General features: G+C 52.8%; 1 protein-coding gene across 1 annotated transcript; it reads right to left on the bottom strand.

Annotated features, from left to right (window-relative positions):
• Window positions 1-7897: 7897 nt before the first annotated feature.
• On the bottom strand, window positions 7898-19830 carry LOC122389791. Its single transcript, XM_043382189.1, has 5 exons — window positions 18406-19830; window positions 11956-12190; window positions 11526-11705; window positions 9190-9300; window positions 7898-8948 (listed from the first exon to the last, which is right to left on the bottom strand). The coding sequence occupies exons 1-5, from the start codon at window positions 18985-18987 to the stop codon at window positions 8734-8736; spliced, it is 1323 nt and encodes a 440-aa protein (XP_043238124.1). The 5' UTR covers window positions 18988-19830; the 3' UTR covers window positions 7898-8733.
• Between the last annotated feature and the right edge of the window lie 1172 nt (window positions 19831-21002).

The following is a 21002-nucleotide window of genomic DNA, read 5'->3' as shown; positions in this document are numbered from 1 at the left end:
ACCCAGTTTTACCTTCTCAGGTCAGTCATTGACCTTCCAGGTCAGGTCAAACTAAAAAATGTTGCTGTTTTGGGTCACCGTTGGATATCAAGTGCGCTGCTTATCAAATACCGATGACGATGCTGTTTTCTGGTGCCAAGGGCAAGCCAGCTAGAACCTCTTTGTCACACTATCCGACCAGAATTTTACTGCTGAGGTCATTTCAGGTCAAGTTAGGTCAAGGTCAATTATATGTGTTTGTATGTCTGTGTGTGTCTGTGTGTTTACTGATGTATGCACCGATTGTTTTTGGGTTCATATCACATGAAATCATGATCTGAGAAGCTTTTACCAAAAATGCAGTCAAAAAACTTCACAAAAAGTAAATTCAGCTTGCCTAAAACGCAATTATCTTAGATGACCTAGGTTGACCTTGACCTTGACCTTGACATCTGTACATCGTCGAACAACATGTTCCATGATGGGTGGGAGGTAAGACTGGTAAAAAAGGCCGAAATCAAGGTGTCAAAGGCTCACAAGGTCCATAGCCAACGCAAGATGTCGAGAATTGGCCATTTGGGTCATGACATGACCTGAAAAACAAGGTCATATCTCCGAAACCAAAGGTCACAGAAACTTGAAATTTTCAGTGGACATCAAGAAAGGATAGAGGAGCAGCTATACGAAAAATCAGCCTTCTAGCTCTAAAAATGTTGAGTGCAGAGCAGAAAGACTACCTGGGGGGGTGGCAACCACCCCCCCCCCCCCCCATGTGCGGGCGAGCTCGCATGTGTGCGGCGTTTGCCAGCTTCTAATGTGTAGGGGGGGGGGTCGGTTGGACCCCCCCTTGCCGTTTGGCCCCTGATCGAGCTAGAGCTTCGCGGAAAAAAACGAGCGTGTTGCCCGTGACGAGAGGAAGCCGATGATACCCAATTTTAAGGTCCTAGGTCATTGGTTGACCTTCCAGGTCAGGTCAATGACCCAAAGTCGGGAAAATCGGGACCTGTTAGAAAGTCGTAAAGTGTGGCTGCTAAGGGTTTTTCGGGGTGCTGATCACGAATATCGTGTTAGTTTTGATCACAGATGATGTCTTGAAGCATTTAGACCAGGTCGGGTCAGGTCAGGTCAGGTCAACCAGTACGCGTCGTGACGGGTATTCGTAGTACGTGTCAACCGCCTCTGACAGCTTCGTAACATGTTACGAAGTCACCAAAACTACTTCGTAAATGTTCAAATTAGATAGGCATGCGCGCCATTTCGATATTCTGTATTCGGAATTCAGTGAATGTTGGACATATCTAGTCCTGCGGACGAGACAGAAACAATGTTACAGAGGGAAGGCACTGCATACATGTCTATCTCCCCCCAGTCTTTGCCGGCCGGGAACAAAGACTTACATAGATTGGCATAGATTGAAGGGTGCCGTAACGAAACGACGCCGAAAGGCCAAACGACGGGTCGCATTCACGGGAGCGCGAACAAACAAATAGCCCAGGGGGCAACAAAACACAGCTTCTAGGCAACCAGAACGAGTGGACCGGCTGGAAAACGAGCCGGGACAACGATCAAACACTAAACGCGGAACATATCCGAACATCGCAAACAACTGCCGAGTTTGACAATGATAGGGAGTCAGTGGCACAGTCAGCGCGTGAAATTGGGGTCGCGATAGCGGATCGGCATTTGGCGCGGGCGATCACTGCGACGGGGACGGTCGGGTTCAGTATCTCTCAGCGGCTGCGAGCCTGGCGCGGCAGGGGGCGGCATGGCCGGCGGCGACGGCGTGGCATGACCGGGCGACAACGCATGCGGGGACACGCGATGTGGTGGTGAAGTCGACATGGACGGTGACGGCGTCACACACTGTGGGGACACAAGGGGCGGCGACGCATCTCGCTCGCGCGGGGATAACACCACAGGCGGCGATGGCGCGGGTGGACGCGGTGTCGGGGGCCTGCCACGGGGCGCCCGCGGCGGCGTCGCCGGCATCTGGCCGACCACTGGAGTCGGAGAGCCGGGGGGTTGCGCCGCAGGTGGAGAAGTGGGTGGCGTCAGTCCAGAGTTCGCGTGCGACTGTGACAAGCGTGTTGGATGTCGGCGGAAGTCGTCGAGCAGTTCGTCCATTCGGGTGTGCTGACGACGAGCCGGAACAACCGGAGTGTATTTGCGCAGGAACTGCCTGTTGCGCAATGTCATTCGGCCGCTGCCGTCGACCCGGACCATGTACTGGTTATGTTGTCGCACCTCCACGACGCGGCCAGTTTTGTCCCACTTCCTGGGATATCTTCCGATTTGGTTTTGGAGGCGGACGGCATCACCGACGGTCAGTGGAGGTAGTCGCCTCGTATGTGCGGACCAGCGTTCGTGGTCCCGCATGTGGCGGTTCCGGAGTGCCTCCTCACGAGCACTCAGGGTTTCGCGCCACGTGGGATGAGGACGGTACTGACCGGGGGGTATCGGGATGAAGTCTCGCACCGGACGACCGAACACGCATTGGGCCGGCGACAGCCCTGTCGTGGGGTCGGGAGTGTTGCGGTAGTTCAGCATGGCGCGCTGGAAGCGTCGCACGTTCAGTTCCCCGTTGTCACCTGTGTTGCCTTCGATCATGCGTTTGACGGTTTTGACGCCAACCTCAGCGCGACAGTTCGCGTGTGGGAATGCCACAGAGGAGCGGCGGTGACGAACACCGTAGTCGGCCAGAAACGCCTGTGTCTCGTGGGCAGTGAACTCCGGCCCGCCATCGCTCGTCAGCTCCTCAGCGATGCCAAATGTGCTGAAGACGCGGTAGAGACAGTCTCGGAGGCCTGCGCTGCCATCTTGTGCTCTCTCAACGATTGGCCAGTTAGAATAACGATCAACGATGACGAGGTACGTACGGCCGCAGTGTGTAAAGTAGTCCGCGCATAGTTGCTGGAACGGGTACTCTGGGTAACTGATGTCCTCAGGTGGGGCCCATGGCTGCGATGGGGCGTTCCGGTTGCACGTGTGGCATCGTTCACGGGCGCGCCGAATAGCTGACGTGATGCCGGGCCAGTACACGCTTACGGCCGCGCGCGCGAGCATCATGCCGATCCCTTGGTGCGCACCGTGGAGACTCTGGAGCACCTCCTCGCGGAGGCTGGGTGGGATGACGATTCGCTGATCATACAGGATGATGCCGTCGCTGGTGTATAGGCCATCACGGAGCGAATGATACTCTCGGAGCTCCTCAGGCATCTCGTGGCGGTGGGCTGGTAGCCCTCCCTCGATCAGTTCGAGAAGTCGCATCATCGACGGATCGCCTGCCGTTGCGTCCCTCACGCGGTCCCAGGTGACAGACCGGATCGTGGTGATGGCGGCTGCCGCTACCTCGCCAGCATCGTCGACGGTGACGTCGTCGGAGAGGCTTATGCCGATGGGAGCGCCGGTTGGGTACCGGGACGCGATGTCGGGAACGCGGTTCTTGACTCCGGGGAGATAGCTGATGTCGAATCTGAACCGGAGGGTCTTTTCCTTGAGATTACGGAGACGGGCGTTGGGCAGGTCGACCAGTGATCGGTCCCCGAAAATCTTCACGAGGGGTTTGTGGTCAACAACGACCGTGAGGTCGCTGCAGCCGAGCACGAAGAAGCGCGTTTTCTCGAGGGCGTCGGCCACTGCCAGCGCCTCGCCCTCGACCGGGGCGTACCGAGATTCAGCGCCGGATGTAAAGCGGCTTCCCACCAGCGTGGTCTTCCAGCCCTCAGCGCAGCAGAGTGGTGACCGACCGGCGCATGTGCAGTATTTCTGGAGTAACCAGAAACCGATACCAGTACGGGACCAGTCGGTGGCCAGGACGGTTGGGCGATCTGTCTCGAAGATCTGGACACCCTTCGTGACCTCCTCGACGATGGTCCGTTTCGACATGTCGAACAGTGCCTGGAGTTCATCCGTCCACGTGAACTTGCCGGGCTTCAGGAGTTCCCGGAACGGCAGCATGGCATCCGCCATGGCGAATGCGTAGGCGACGTGATTGACGACCCCGAACCACGCGCGGACGTCTGTCAGGTTCCTGGGAGTGGGGAACTCGGTGATGCTCTGAAGGAAGGCATGAGACGGGCGGACTGTGTCAGGCGTGATTTCAAACCCAGCGAATTCCGCTGTCTTCTGGGCGAAGACAAACTTCTCGCTGTTCAGCGTGATGCCGGAACGGCCACACATGTCCAGCCATTCCACAGTGCGCCAGAACACCTCCTCGATGCTGTCTCCCCAGAGAAGGGTGTCGTCGATGCATTTCGTGTAGCAGTCGTGTGACAGGTTTGCCGCCATCACGATCTCGTCATAGCGGCGCGTGTACCCGTCACCGCTGGAGATGTAGCCCTGGGGTGCCGCGCAGTAACGGTATCGGCCCCAAGGGGTCAGGAAAGTGGTGAGGTGTCGATCTTCCTCGTGTAGGGGCACCGAATGGTAGCCATTCCAGGCGTCCAGTATCGTCTTGTAGGTCGACCTCGGCACAGACCGGGCTTGGTGGAAGGGACTTGGGGTATGATGCGTCTCTCTTGCGGCGCAGCGGTTCAGGGGCTGAAGGTCGACGCAACGGCGAGGGCTTCCCGACTTCTTGGAGACGACGACCATCCGGTGGCACCAGGTCACCGGCTCACCAATCGGTACGGGCTCGATGACCCCCAGCTGCACGTCGCGATCCAGGGCGGCCTTGACCTCCGTCTGCCAGTGCAGTGGTACTGGGATAGCCTTGTGGTGGGCCACTGGCTCGGCGTCAGGTCTGAGCATGATGCGCAGGGGTGGACCGTCCATCGGCGTGAGTGGCTGATGTTCACAGGTGTTGAACGTGCTCGCAGAGTAATAGTCGGCCAGCCACTGACGCAGGGCGTCGACGTTGCTCTCCGTTGCCGGCATAGGTAGCTCTGTTGGCTTAGGCGGAGGCGTCTGACGGCGAGGACAGGAACATGCGTTGTACTCGTCGATGCCGATCCCATCCGCGGAGATAGACGCGAGCCCGACAGCGGGGAAAGCGGCGTCGATCATGCCGAGGTCACGACAGGCATCTCGACTGAGGTACATGGTGTCGCAGTTCGGCGTGATGTACACGAACTGTCGAGTCTCCCGCCGAATGCCGTCGCGGTGGCCGGATATACGTAGGATCAACGCTCCGCGGATGTCGATGGGATCGCCGTTTGCTGCGTGCATCCTCAGGGACGTCGGGACGAGGTCAGCCTCCGTGACGCCAAGGCGTCGCATGAGAGAGATGCCCGCCAGACAGCTCTGACAGCCTGTGTCGGCGATGACTTCCTGAGTGATGGTGGCCTGGCTGACCGTGCACTGGAGGCCCAGGGCGCCGTAATCGGCCGGTTGGAGCGAGAGGTCCAGTTTAATCGACGGCTGGGGCTGGCTGGGTTGCTGACACCAGCTCTGGGTGATGTCGTCGTACATGTGGTGCCGCATGGCTGCGGCGGTGCATGAAGCTACCGTGTCGTGCGTTGAGTCTCTGAGGCTACAGAGAGCGTCACTGGGAGCGTCATCATCGCCCTCCGGATGTGTAGTCGCGATACCGGCTGCCTGTCGCTGCAGGCAGGCCTCGGTGAAGTGGCCCCGGCGTCTGCAATGACGGCACTGGCTGCGGTAGGCGGGACAGGATTTAGCGCGAACCGCGACAGAGGCTTTTACGCCATGACCTGTCCGACGACAATATTGGCAGACGTCGGCCGGTCCTGCGACTGAACTCTGTTGACGGCCAGCATCGCCAGCTGATACTCGCCGCTCCTGCTCGCCGATGCTCGCTTTCGCTCGCCGGTACTGGCTGCGGGCGGCGGCCACACCTTGAGACTGACCCAGCGTCTGAGCGGATCGCTTACCAGCCTCTTTTGCTTCGACGAAACGAATGGTCTCTTCCAGGGGGATCGGTGTCTGGCCTTGGGCGAGGAGGTCCAGTTGAATATCCCTGTCCGCTAGCCCCCTGGCGAGCGTATCGCGTGTGACTTCATCCTGGTAGCTGACGACCCGTCCGCATTCGCAGGTGACGTGAAACTTACAGACAGCCGCCTGCCCGCGAAGACGAGCGGCGAACGCCCTGACCGGCTCTTCGTGCTCCTGCGTCATGTTGTGGAGCTGGACGCGAGCCACTGCGAGGTTTTCCTCGCGGACGGCGAGACTTCGCATTGCGGCCAAGACAGTCTGTTCGTCCTTGGATGAGAGGGAGCCCCCCGAGAATCTGGTGAGGTCCCTGCGGAGGCCTTCGTCGCAGCATTCAAGCAGCTGGATGACGCAGTCTGTATCGGTGAGTCCGGTGGCTTTCTTGTACTCCGTCCATCGGCTGGTGAAATACTCCCAGTCCTCGCTGGATCCGGCAGCTGTCACGCGCGGTCTGGTGACCTTTTCGGCAGTAATGCTCACTGTAGGCCGGGTATGGGCCTCGGACTGGTGCATTTGAAGAAGTTGTACGACCACGATAGGTGCGGTATCTGCAGCGACGACGTATTCACAGCCGCTGAATGGGCAGGCTGTTGCCATGGTTCGAGGCTCGGGTTTCGACGTTATGCTTGATTGCAAATTAAGATATGTCCAACATAGATAGGCATGCGCGCCATTTCGATATTCTGTATTCGGAATTCAGTGAATGTTGGACATATCTAGTCCTGCGGACGAGACAGAAACAATGTTACAGAGGGAAGGCACTGCATACATGTCTACAAATGGTTGCTAAATTCGAATTCAGCTCCAAAAACTAGCCTAGAAACATGTAAAACTCGAAAAAGTGACCCGAGGTCACCCGAGGTCACCAAAGGTCAATGACCTGACCTGACCTTCAGGTGACCTTGACACACACGGGAGTAACATCAAATCACATGTTTGAACGTTTGAAACCACGAAAAGCTTGTAAACACGCGGCTAGTGCGAGCCGACATACGCGAAATCGCGATTCCGGCCAAACATGGTCTCGGAAAAGAGGTCACAGGTCAAAGGTCATTTGGGTCAGGGTCATGAAATTTTCAGGGTAGGTGTCAAATTGATCAATGCGAGGGTACTGAAAGTTTCGTCGCGATCGGCCGCTTTTTACGCGAGTTATTCGCGAAAAACCATGGGGGGGGTCCATCCGACCCCCCCCCCCCTACACATGCGAGGGTTAAAAGGTTCGGGCCAAATTTGTTAAAAAATCCTTAGCTTTTTGTCAAGCAGACAGCAGTGGTTCCATATAGTGCGCCGAAGGAGTGCCAAATTTTCAAAATTGAGTACCTATGATTCATTGAGAGCAATCTGCAGGTATTGGCAACCACACGCGGGTCTTATAGTTGGAGATTATGGCTTTAAGTAAATACCTACCCGATTTGCAATATTACATCCATGGCAGTCAACATCCGAAGAACGAGTTTTTTTCTCTTATGGAGGAAGCTTTTAGGATTTGAGTGAAAAAGCTACCCCGGCCGCGCCGGGGTAGGCTGAAAGTTACCCCGGCCACGGCCGGGGTGGCCGGGGCAGGTTCTCCACCCATGCAGCCCGGAGGGGGGTTGCGGCGTGGAGGAGAAGGATTTCAGTATCCTGAGGATAGAAGCACGGAACGGTGAACGTTACGAATATTCATCTGAGCTGTTGAGTGCTGTTGATGTTAGAGATTGATGTGCAGTCGGATACCTATTTCTGGCTATTTTTGTCTTTTTTTTTGAAACGGGTCTGCAGTTTGGCCCACCAACCTTGACCTAGGAGGCACTTATACCTACCTCCCTTATGCCGAAAGCGGACGAGGTCTACCTGTCTAACTGGGAAAAGGCTGTTCAGGTACTAAGCACCCGAGCAAGACTTATTGTGCCATTGAGTTCCACCTGAATCTGCGAGTAGGTAGCAAAGTTCCTCCAGATATCAGGTGTTAGACGGTAAGCATTGATGCACAGACCTGTAGAAAATATGCTTTGTTCCGGTGCCGAGATGATCGATTAAAAACAAAATGTTTCTACAAATCCCGTTTTATTATATCGACTATCGAGCTACTTTTGAGACTCAGTGCAATTGAGTGCAATATGCATAATGCCTTCGATGCTATTCTAGAATAAAAGGTAACCCACGATCACAAATCACATTCAGCACAATGTCAACACAGTGGCATTGGGGGTGTACGAATAAATCGCTTTCCAAAGGTGATCACGCTCAACTAGCACGAACGAACAAAACGCACGACCCCGAATAATGACGCATCCCTGCAGACCACAATGATAAGTAACCGTAAAACAATCGACCGTCCCAAAACGTTAACTAAAACCTACATCCACTCAGCTCTTATGAATCCCGAGTGATCATATGTCCGCGACAGGTGACATTATGACTACATAAGTGTCGACAAAACGGTGAGTACCATCACAAGCGATGCTCTAGGCATAGATATTCCCGTCAGTACCTATCCATCTTTGTCGGTACACTAGACCGGAGTCATCCGTAATTAAACGTCATCGTCGAACGAATTATCGACCGTTCTGAAAGTCACAGACCACGCCCACCGGTTGTCATCATTAACACCATCCGTCAAGTACCACCATTACATTACCACCAGGGCATCGTCGTCAATCATCTCAGTCTGAGCTATCGCCACCAAACATCGAACATTGAACATGTGTAGACTTTCAACTGGCACCACCGGTCACTATCAGTCATCACCAGTCATCACCAGTCATCACCAGTCGTCACCAGCTCCACCACGCGCCTGCGAACCACACTCCACAGCCGTCACAAGCTGTCACCACCAGTCACCACTTGTGCTTAGTCCATCGCCAGTAGTTATTCACTGTGTGTTCAGGATGCCGCCATCAGTTTATAGATGCCCGTGTAGCCTACGAGCCGTGCCCGGAGCGTCGGCAGGGCCCGTGCAGAGGCCACTACGTTATCCAGTAGGTTACTGCACTCACAGGTGAGGATATAATAGAGGTCGCCGCTGTCCGTGGACTTGTGGAGCACCATCCGACGCAGGCCGGCGCACGGCGGTATACTGCGGTAGAGCAGACGGGCCCCTGTCGGAGGGGAGGGGAGGGGAGGGTGAGAGTGGTAGAGTAGACGGACATTTGTTACCGGTTAGCTGTGTGATAACGGGCCGTCAAACTGACAAACTGAGCCCCCGACTTCCTTTTACCCAGCGTTGCACAGTGCACTTGCAACTGATCCAAGGTCCGTTTTAAACTCACCGTACTAATTTAGTTAGTCCTAATTTAACTAGCCATTCTATGTAATTGAGTTATTGTCACTTCGACTCACCGGTCCAGCTGAGCCAGTCGCGCTCAAAGTTTCTTCGATCGTCGCCTTCGAGAACTCGGAATATTGAGACGATGTAGCCCGTGCTATCACTGACCGGGCGCCTTTGGTCCGCTGGCGATAGGTCAACAGGGGTCAGTTTAGGTCAACAGAGGCTAGTTCAGGTCAATCGAGGTCAGTTTAGGTCAACTGAGGTCATTTCAGGTCATCTGAGGTCATCCAAAGTCAGGTCAGGTCAACTGAGGTAAGTTTAGATACATCAAAGTCCGATTGCGTCATCAGAGGTCATATGAGGTCAGCTGAGATCAGTCCAGGTCAAATGAGGTTAGCTTACGTCACCAGAAGTTATGTCATTGCAGCATGGGTAATGCCAGGTCAGACGAGGTCAGCATAGGTCTCAGTTGAGGTCAGTTCAGATCATGCAAGAAAGTCAGATGAGGTCAGTTCAGGTCACCCAAAGTCAAGCAGGTCAGCTGAGGTAAGTTTATATCAACTTAGGTCATTTAAGGTCAGATGAGGTCAGTTAAGGTCAGATGAGGCGAGGTAAGGTCAGAAAACGTCAGTTAAGGTCAGATGTTCAGAGATTAAATCAGTTTGTCTGGGACTCTGGGGCCAAGTCTGGTTGACTGTGGTCGGTTCAGCAAAGGTTAGGCCAGATAAAGTCAGTTATGATAAGTTCAGGTCAAATGAGCCAGATGAGGTCAAGTCAGGTCAGCTGAGGCTAGTTTGTCACCGTACTAACAACCTTATTTTAATGTTGAGGTCAGCACGTCTAGCCATCGGCATTAATAAAGGTCAGGTCAGAGTAAACCAGTCTTCCGCTAGCAGTTCATCTTATTTCAGGTCATGCATAAGCAGACGGTTAAAATTCAGACCACTCATGAAATTGACATATCAGCGAGGTCACGTCGGCCGTCCGGCTCGCCTTTTACCGAGTTATGGCGCGGCTACAGTCGATCCTTTTACTCTGATAAGTTGCTGATCCGATGCAGCCCGCCCGTCTCCGCTGGCAGCATTGATGCAGCCCATTCAGTCCAATGCCTATGAAAGCTTTTCCTCTCGGCCGCCAAATGTCACATGTTATGAATCAAACCGCGCCGGCAATGCGACTTTGGCGGTCAAATGTGATGCAAGATCATCCGAATGTTCGACATTTCAGAACAAATATTTTCCTAAGCGAAGTAAAAGTGCACTAAACATCCGAAGAATGAGGTTGTTTGCTGCTGAACGACGCACTTCTGTTTCACAATTTGAGCGGGCTGTTGCCGGGATGACGATTCAAAGACCCACTGACGGTGTCGCCTGTATGTAGAGAACCGGGCCTGGCAGTGCCACAGCTCTACACGAGGATACGATAAACTGTTGGATGGCAAACTATGAGCTTGATCAAGCCGGTGGATAGGTGCCTAAGTGTACATACCATAACAACAATAAGTTAACGAGCACGACATTGGACAACCATAAACGTTAAATGACGGAGCGATGCGACTAACTTTACGTAACTAAGCGGTATCCCGAAACAAAACAGCCCAGGGAACAAGCTTTGAAAATCGAAACACAGGACGGAGATAAGAAGAACGTTACGGACGGGTGGATGTTATTTGAGTTCGTTCATTGATTGTCTACTAATCCAGTTTCAACAAATGCGAGTTCACGGTTCTTTTTGCTGTCTCTTGCCAAGCATTGCATGTTGAGCACAGAAATGTTTCGTGCAACATTACCCATCGACATCGATCAAATCGGCAGAAATCTTCATCAGCCCGCCAGCCCGCCAGTTTTGGGATAAGCGTACAACCCGAGCCGCAATATTAAATTATAAAACAGTCTTCCGATTCCACAAAGTTCTTAACTGAAGAAGCGACTTAACGCTCTTCATCAGGACGCCTTACTGCCTCATAACTTGCAACGAACCATAAAGCCTGTAGCGACGCTCAGACATTATGCACCATTAAGCAGTCTAACGACCTCCAACCGAGAGTCTCGGCTAGCCCGCGTTCTTACCGCAACATATCACTGCCTGGCAGTCAGACGGTATACCCACAGACCTACTCACAGAGCCTCTGACTCATATATTCTGAGACAATGACAGGATTGAGGTCTAAGGCACACTCACAGGACGGGATCTGAGACACAGGCACAGCGTGAAGGTCTGAGACATTCACAGAGCGGAGGTCTAAGGAACGTTCACATGCGAGCGAGAGTCTGAAACATACGAGACGAGACGCACACTCGCAGAGCGGAGGGCTGAGACACAGAGATATGACATACTCACAGAGTAGAGGTTTGAGACATACAGAGTAGAGGTCAGAGACACACATATAGAGACAGGGCACACTCACAGAGCGGCGGTCGGGCGATGCTGGCCACCTCGTCGTACAGTTTGATGTTGTGCTCGCCCACGTAGGAGGTCTCCAGTCGCGAGAAGGTGGTCTGAGTGGCCCGAACCACAGCCGTGTAGGCCTCAGGAACGCTGCGCCGCTGTCGGTCCACCGTGTAGTACAGCAGGAACGGGAACTGCTCTGTCGGAGGCACGGCACGGAGGGACTGCCGGTTATCTTCAAAGCTAGTGAAACCGGACAATATAGATTATAATGACAGGTTGTCATCGATTTACCTTGTAATTACTTATCAATGCAGTACTTTAGACGGTTTCGGTCGGTCGATTTGGTCGATTCGGACGGTCAATTTGTTCGTCTCTCCGTTTGTTATTTGTCCGTTCATCTGTCCCCTTGCCCGTCAGTTCGTCTGGCCCATTCCCACCGTTCTGACCTGTCCTCTCGAGGTTGCTGAGCAGCAGGGCGTCCCGTGTTCCCGCCGTCTGCGTCACCTGGCGCAGCAGACTAACACACGCTCCCAGCTGCACGTGCCGCGGGGGCGCCGGCTGCAGCAGACTGGGCGCCAGCGGCGTCAGGTGACCCAGCACGTGGATCACCACGCTCAGACCGGGGCTGGGTGTCTGACGTAGACTCAACCGCTGGCCCTGAGTCGGAGGTGCCGATGGAAGCTGTAGCGGAGACGGGGCGAGGTGGGTCAGTTAGACAGGGCTGATTATTGATTAAAGACGGGTAAACGGAGGTAGTGTTGGAGGTAAACGGGTCGGGTTAATAATTATACGGAGTGGATTTTAACTCATGGATTTAGAGTGAGTGTGTCTAGTGAGTGAGTGTGTCTGAATGTAAAACGGAGTGCTCGGAGGTAACGGAATGTAAAAGGGTCGAATTTAGACGGGGTGGGCTAGGGTAAGACTAATTAGGTCAGAGAGAGTTAGACGGGCCGAGGTCAATATAAGACGGAGTGGGTCAGAGTTGAGTTTAGACTGCCGAGCTCAGAATTAAACGGATTGTGTCATAGCTGGACCGAAAGCAGTCAGAGTTACACGGATTGGGTAAGAGTTACAGGAGCCGAGTTCATCGTTCGACTAAGTCGGTCAATTATAGACGGAGAAACTCATAGTCAGACGGGATAAGGTCAGGCTAGACTGACTCAGTCAGATTAAACGTGGTGCACCAGATCTACACGGACCGTATAGGAAATAAAAGGGGTGGGTGACTGGGTCAGAGTTAGGCCGTAGACGGTTGAAGTGAGACAAAGCATGGGTTGGAGCCATACAAAGTTACATGTCAAACTTGAAGTGGTCGGGTCGGAGTTGGAAGCTGGTTGTGCGGCGATGGATGGCTGGGTAGCCAAACAGAAACAGTCCTACGCCAGAGATCGAGCGAAATTTAATTAGCTGGATAAATGTCACACAAACAAACTGACAGGAGACTGATAATGTGTCAGAAATGCCATAATCGGGGCTGGCAACTGTCGTATTCTGAAATAGTTATAACGACATCGAATTTACGATTATTTATGACAAATTATGCAAGTAGGTAGGTATCTCAGGATTGGGCCAGCTAATCCATAAACTTGTTACTTATGCCTAAACGTTTCTCCTAAATCGATACCTAAATCCTCGCACCCGGACCACATGCAGCCATTCGTCAGGAATACGCGCGCTGTGAGGCAGGTCTGTTCCGTCACGCCCCCGACCGTGACACGTGTAACGGACATCCACACTTGTTCCCGTCAGGACCGACGCCGATTGCTACTGCCACTGTCAGTCAGCCCACCTGGCCAGCTGTCACCTGACAGGCTGACAGTGCACCTTCGCAGACGAGTCAGAGCGCCGTCGGGTTGTGCATGTGAATGGTGTAGATATCTCGAACGGCATTAGAGTTGGTCGTGGACAGCATATCGACGTCGTACAACGACGCGTGACTTGGGGCTATATATTCGGACCAGCCATGAATTCTAACCGGGGAGCGGAAATTCGTGCCATATGTATCCGAAGAACCGTCGCTACCCATCTGCCCATGACTCGCCTTGCTGACACTGACACCATTTTGCAATGCCGACTCGTGTCATGTGTCACCAGATGGTGTCAAGTGTCAGTCTGGCACCGGTGTGGGACTGTGCCGCCCCCGCCCTCCCCCGTTCTGGCCCGTCTGCCCCCGTCGTTACCGTTGAGGTATTGTAGCGAGGCAGCCAAACGGGTCAGAGCGGGACACAACTTGGCCGGGTGATCCCGGTGTTGGCAATAATCGCAGAGGCGGTGGGGTCGCGGGGCCGGCCGTACTTTGCAACACGAATGACAGAAATGCTCCATGATATAAAAGACATAAAAGACATAAATTTGCAGTACAACAAAGAGCCACTGGGGCCCATACTTGGTTGCACATTTGCACAGTCTGTCAAAATGCGTGCCACCTTTCCGCTTTTCTCCCTAACTTATGTGTGTGAAGTTGGCACAAAACAGCCACACATTGCAGGCATAAAGCATACCTACACCACATAACACAACATTTTGCCACTTCATCACTTCATCAATCATTTCGTCACAACTCTTCCCTGCCCCCCCCCCCCCCCCGGCCACGCACTATCATCGCCAAATGTCTCACAAGTCCACTGCCATGCAAGGCATCTCCAAACAATTCGCATGTAAGCTCAACGGAACAGCATCAAACACCCGCAACAACATTCTGCAGACATATTGCAACCTAATACCCGGCATAATTTTTGCTATGAATTCACGCACATCTTACATTGATCACATGCACACATCAATTGGCTAGTCCCACCTATATCTGTATACTATATCCCGCTCTGTAAAGTATTTGTCGAGGCTATGTTTAACCCTCGCCCGCACATGGGGGGGGGGGTGGTTGCCACCCCCCCCCCCCCAGGCAGTCTTTCTGCTCTGCACTCAACATTTTTAGAGCTAGAAAACTGATTTTTCGTATAGCTGCTCGTCCATCCTTTCTTGATGTCCACTGAAAATTTCAAGTTTCTGTGATTTTTGGTTTCGGAGATATGACCTTGTTTTTCAGGTCATGTCATGACCCAAATGGCCAATTCTCAACATCTTGCGTTTGCCATGGGCCTTGTGAGCTTTTGACACCCTGATTTCGGCCTTTTTTGCCAGTCTTACCTCCCACCTATCATGGAACATGTTGTTCGACGATGTACAGGGGTCAAGGTCAGGGTCAAGGTCAACCTAGGTCATCTAAGATAATTGCGTTTTAGGCAAGCTGATTTTTTTTTGTTGAAGTTTTTTGACTGCATTTTTGGTAAAAGCTTCTCAGATCATGATTTCATGTGATATGGACCCAAAAACAATCGGTGCACACATCAGTATACACACAGACACACACAGACATACAAACACATATAATTGACCTTGACCTAACTTGACCTGAAATGACCTCAGCAGCAAAATTCTGGTCGGATGGTGTGACAAAGAGGTTCTAGCTGGCTTGGCACCAGAAAACAGCATCGTCATCGGTATTTGATAAGCAGCGCACTTGATATCCAACGGTGACCCAAAACAGCAACATTTTTTAGTTTGACCTGACCTGGAAGGTCAATGACTGACCTGAGAAGGTAAAACTGGGTATCATTGGATTCGTCTCTTCCCAAAGAATCTTTTTGGTCTTTACTGCTAAGCTCTATCTCCAACAGGAACGAAATGGCGCGGGGGGGGGTGGCAACCACCCCCCCCATGTGCGTTCTAGGATGGGAAAATGGCATGTGCGGGCGAGGGTTAAATGTTTCGAGGGAGGTTGCACTTATTACGCTAGTTGGTAAACTGTTCCAATGACCTACCACTCTTCTACTGAAAAACGACTGCCTTAACTTTGTCCTGCTACGTTTAATGGCAAGCTTATATTGATGGCCCCTGCTTCTGCCCTCCAAATTGAAATCAAACAAGGGCCTTGATCAAACCTGATCAAACATATCCTGTGGCTTGGCCATTTACAAATTTAATGTAAATACCATTACAAATACCATTACATTTACAAATAAATTTAAAGATATGCTCGTGACTCGTGAGTCGTGAGCACCTCCGATGAACAACATCCCCGGTATATAGCCTCTTGGTTCTTTTTGTATACTGGGGTATACATCGTCTTAAGTCGATCTCTACGGAATTCACTAATGGCTAGGCTATTTCATGGCCATGCGTTGCATTCTTCATGCCATGGTCCGCCACCTGGTGGCTGAATTTATATCCTCAAGTTGAATTTGTTGACGCCTCAGCGTTTCAATCTTCCCGGTATCCCGGCGGTCGCAGCATAGAGGTACGTCTCCTAATTATTTTCCTGTTATTTCTTTTTAAGAGAATGACTCATCGACAACTGTTGTTTTGCTAACATAACCATTCGTTGTTGATCATTGCTTGCAGGTTTTGTAAACAAAATTGTGTGTTTGGAACTTTTCCAGAAAGAATTAAAGTTCATGTATACTAAGGTATACAAATGTCCTTGGCCCGAAAAATTTTGAGACGTGCTTAAGAAGTAGCACTACAATTATTCGGAGGAATTGACCTCTGAAAAAATTAATGTACACCCGAGTGACCAACGGGATCCTGCACGACGAAGAAATGTAAACGTCAGTATACAACGGACTGTGCCTAGAACTAGTCATGTATACTGTAGTATACATGGTTGCTGGGTCAGTTAAAGCCATTTTTTGTGGCTCACAAACAACATTATGCCTTCAAATGGCTCTGTGGTTGAGCGTTAACATTCTTCGAATCGTTGGCGACCTCAATGACCGTAGATCCTCACTCAAAGTTTGATAAATCGCCCGATGAATTAGAATCCGACCCCTAAGCACAATGACATAGGCAAGCACCTCTCTAAAACACACCATACGGCGAATTTTTTTTTAGAGATGTCGCTTCAGATAATGCTGCCAGGTCTTCCTCTACTGTTTATCGATTCGCAACAGGTGCTACAAGTTCTATATCTTCAAAGGAAATGGCAACTAAAGACCTAAGAGCAGTGGGCAAGGGGCAGAAGAAGCTGAAGTTAAGGGCGAGTGGTGTTGATAATTAAACGTGTCAATACTATTAGCCATTTTACGTCCTAAACAAACGAAAAAATACACTTTGGTGTTTGTATGGAAGTTTTCATGGATTGCATTTCAGTCAGATTTTATAGGCTTTGAGTATTTTTGTATATCCCAGTATACATGTCACTGCGCATGCGCGATGACCTTCACGGCTGAAATGTCACCAATCTGGTCATTATTGGCACCAAAGCTCTCAGCCAAAAAAGTTTCGTTGCTTTCCATTCATGGGCGAATTGGCGGGACTCAAGAGGATAGCATAGCTTTATAGTCACCGTGAGCATAGCTACTTTATACCACGTGACTACCACGTAAACGGTGAATATCTAATCGCGTATAATGCACCCGGCGCCGACATTATGCCGCGGCTGGTCATAATGCGGACATAAATTATGCACCATCCATCTCTATCTGACGTAAGTGACAAACTACGTGCCAAAAGAAATGGTAGCAGATCGACTGCTGCCGACTGATGTTGAGCCAAACCAAAACAACGGAACGACCGCTGCCAGTCGGATCAGGCGACGTGTTTCGGGCGGCGACTGTTGATTTATGAAACTGGAAGAATGTTTCGGCTTCCGTTCGGTCTCGGTGTGCCAGTGTGACTATTCTCGTTTACATTTGACGTGTTTGCAGAGCAAACCTGTCGAGGCTCTCTGAACAATGGGTTAGGTATGTGAAATTAATCACGATAAATAAGTGGTGGAAAGCGTCAAATCGTTTACTTTGTGAGCTTAATGTATGTGCATGAACGTTTACATTAAACGGTTACTTGAACGTTAAATGCTCATTCATTTCTACGTTAAGGTGTAAAAGCCTAAAAGATACATTTATTTGTGCAAGTTTAAACGTTATCCATTATAATGTTAAATGATTATGAGACTAACCTTATCATTTCAATACATATGCCTACAATCATTGGTGTCATTTTTTTTTTTTTAATGAAGGAAGACGCTTAAATGCGACCAATAAAGGCGGGATAATATTCACAACTGATTGGTGGAAATGGCCCCTTCCGACGTATCACCCTGCAGGATGAACATTAACATAGTGCACTCCCTCGCTGATTGACCAAACTGCTATAGTGTGCCTCTGAGAATCGATTAACGTTGCTCGAGCACCACCCCGGGATGGATGGGCACCGTCCTGAACCTCCACCGAGGCGCTCATTGATTATCAGCGGCACGCGTGCAAAAACAGTTCACCGATCGCGCATCGAGTATTGAAACTCGATGTCGCGTCACTGTCGATGCTGTTCCCCGGAATACGGCTCGGAACGCTCCAACTCCTGAGCGATATTTTATGGTGATTGGTGTCGTTTGCCCCGGCTCGATGCAAGTTGCACCGTCGTGAGCACGGCTGGGATTGGCTAATAAAAATTGAAGGGCGTTCTGATTAGCAGGTGCTCATTTTGAAGGTCGAACGATCAATACGTTTCGTCACATTTTGAGCAGAAGAAAGATAATTTCACTGGTAACTGAGAGCGGCATGGGAAAGTCATCGACAGCTTTACTTTATTACCGTCCGAGCTGTATAAGTTGGCTCAGGGTCGCATTTGAAACGGAGCATCAACAGACATTGGATCTGACCAGCATGACAGTCTGCAGTCAATTACGAGGCTGGCTCACGATGCCGATGAAGCGCATACAAGTGATAGCTGGATTTGAAAAGTGTGCTAGAAAGATGATGCAACTGCAACAGAGCCTGATGTACAAAATAGGCGTATTAGCCGTGCGAGCAGGACTTAAAGGCTTACGGGATATGAATTGAATCCATGTGATGCACGGGCAGTACCTGACCTGGTGACCTGACCTCCCGTGACCTCACCTTGTGTCCGGTCGGCAGGAACCGGTCCACCATGTCGAACGGCACGATGAAGCAGTCCTGGTCCACCTGGTCGAGCGAGATGAGCTCCTCCACCTCTGACCCTGACCGCCCTGACCCCGGCCCCGGCGGTGGCGGCGGCGCGGACCGAGCACCATCCTCCTGAACATCCTCCTCTGGGGCCGCTGCCGCCGCCGCCGCCGCCGCCGCCGCCGCCTCGGCAGCAGCGTGCTCCTCAGCGCGGTGCCGATGCCTCCAGCTGTCCTGCCGTCCACTGCACAGACGGTCTATCAGGCTGGGACTGCGGCGGCGCGGCGGCGGCTCGCGCGAGCCGCTGCTCACCAGGTCCATGAAGATATGGGTGCGCACCGGCCGTTCAGGCAGCTCGTGCTGATCGGCCGGCGCGCCACTGCCCACGGGACAGCGTAACCGGCGCGGCTGCAGCTTCAGTCGCGGCCGGGAGAGCTGCACCGGAGAATAGCCGTCACCGCCGGCCCCCTTGGAGCCGCCGCCGCCGCCGGCGTACAGGAAGTTCATGGGGCGGCGCCCCCAGTGCACATGCACTGAATGGGAGGCGACCGGCATCCGGCGGGTGACGCGTCCCGAGGGGAGGCGTCCCGGTCGGCGTGTGCCGTCCCCGCGTGGACTGATGAAATAATCACCAGACTTTAGTCAGCTGTGGCCTCCCGAAGGATCAACTCACGGCACAGAGTGATAGACTTGTCAGCACCTGTAGTCGCAGTGACTCGAAATGTCAGTCGTCGAGCAAACTCAGCTGTGAAAGCTCTGTCACAATGTTTGTTTTCTCACGGGGCGAGATACGAGGTCGACGATGCGACTTACGTCGACCAGGTCTGTCAGTTTCAGTCACAGCCACTGGTAGTGAAGGTCGTTTATCACCCCTGCTTCCACACGAAAGAAGACGGTGACCACTTCACCTCGACCGATTGAGATCAGTGCAGTTCTCACGTCGTACACAACCGTCCAGAGGCCACCACGAGGTCAGGAGCCGCCCCCGCTGCCCTCACTCGTCTCACACTGGATGCTTTGTGGCCGGGTGCGCCACTTGGACCACCGCGCCGGGCTGGCATGCTCGCAGCGCTGGCACCAACTCAGCTCGGCAATAGCTCACAGCCGCTCGCAGTGCATCTCCAGCCGCTGCCGGAGCCGCTGGCACAGCGGCCACCCCCTCCGTCACGGTCACCGCCGTCGCCGCCGCCGCCAGCGCATCCCGGCGACTGCCGGAGCCCGACCGGATCGGAGCGTCGGCGGCGACCGACGGCACGCGTCGGAGCAGCTGTGGCCGCCGGTGGCGCCAACTGTCCCCGTCGCCGCCGGCGGCACTGTAGCGCCACTGTTTGTGGCTATTTCGGCGGCAGTGGCCGGTCAGGTAAGACGGCGGCCGGCCGAGGTGGTCGGGTTATTCGCAGCTGATATACCCGAGCCTGCCAGCGGCCAGCACGGCCGAGGCCAGTGGCCAAGGTTCCGTCACGTGCCAACGGCGCCGGTCGCCAACCGACGGAGTGGGGGGCCGCCCCCGCCAGCCCGCTACCTGCCACCGGGACAATTGTCACAAAGGTCGTACATCGCTGGCATTTGCCACGTCAGCCCTCCCTTCTCCCGACACCAAAGCACGGCCAGATAAGTATCATCCCACTCCCATTTCCAGGACAGGGTTAGCTTCTATCCTATCCCCTAACACAGAAAACCGACACACCTCTCTTCCCTTAGAGACCGGAGACCCCGTCACACACCTCTCGCCGATTGGCACCAACCAATGGCTGAGGCGGAGACAGACGGCGCAGTGATTGGGTGCGCGACACGGCGAACGGACCATAACGAGAGTAGGATCGCATGTCTCGGGGCTCGGCGACGGCGCCGGGGTCACGTAGAACGACATCCGACTACAGGTGGCACAGGTGAATCGAATTAGAGCTGTGATTCCGATCGTGTAGGTTACAGCAGTCTGTGGATTCGCTCTAGCGTTTGTGTTTGTAGTGAGAGCAGAGCGGAATGCGGATTTGTTATGTAACTTGCTTTAGCAATCTCCATCTCTGCGTTTTTCAGCAGTCTTTGCATTTCAATTCCGTAAGCCGTACTGGCAAATAATTGACATGTTTTGTAAACCCAGTCGAAAATTTATAAACCAAAGTAACTGTATCGTTTGTTAGTGTTACTCCCACAAAGTGCCAACCACCCGGCACCCGATCCCGATGTAGCGCCTGTGTTCTCGCTGTCGAAGTCGCTCGTACCTGTCAGTATTTGCCGGTGTAAGACGCCCTACCGTCCCGCCCACAGCTGCATAGGGCAGACGCCAGCTGTGGTCCCGAATACGCCCCCTCGGTGTCTCGCTCGCACGCTGCTCAATGCAAAACAGACCCACCGGGTGAGCTTCCGAGAGACAGGGTGACGGGGACTGAGTGACAGACTGCAGCGGCGGTCCCCGCAGGTGGTCGGGCGGCCCAGGGTACGGCGGAAAATAGTAAATGAAATAGTGGTCAGGGTAGGGTCGCCGCCAACGGTTCTAAATTCTGAGACTGAATGCCGGTCTTTGATGTTATCTCATTCGTCGCTAGCTCCCATTCGTGTTTGGGTTATCA

Source organism: Amphibalanus amphitrite, unplaced genomic scaffold, assembly GCF_019059575.1.
Source record: "Amphibalanus amphitrite isolate SeventyFive unplaced genomic scaffold, NRLGWU_Aamphi_draft 000371F_arrow, whole genome shotgun sequence".
NCBI classification, from domain to species: Eukaryota; Metazoa; Arthropoda; class Thecostraca; order Balanomorpha; family Balanidae; genus Amphibalanus; species Amphibalanus amphitrite.
This window is presented reverse-complemented; position numbering and strand designations above follow the sequence as displayed.

Excerpts from the sequence above, each read along its gene's own strand:
- LOC122389791 (XM_043382189.1), bottom strand. The coding sequence starts at position 18,987 with ATGCCGGTCGCCTCCCATTCAGTGCATGTGCACTGGGGGCGCCGCCCC. Across the intron at positions 12,191-18,405 it reads TCCTGCCGACCGGACACAAG|CTTCCATCGGCACCTCCGAC; the intron begins GTGAGGTCACGG and ends TCTCCGCTACAG. Across the intron at positions 9,301-11,525 it reads CATCGCCCGACCGCCGCTCT|CGGACCAAAGGCGCCCGGTC; the intron begins GTGAGTGTGCCC and ends ACCTATCGCCAG.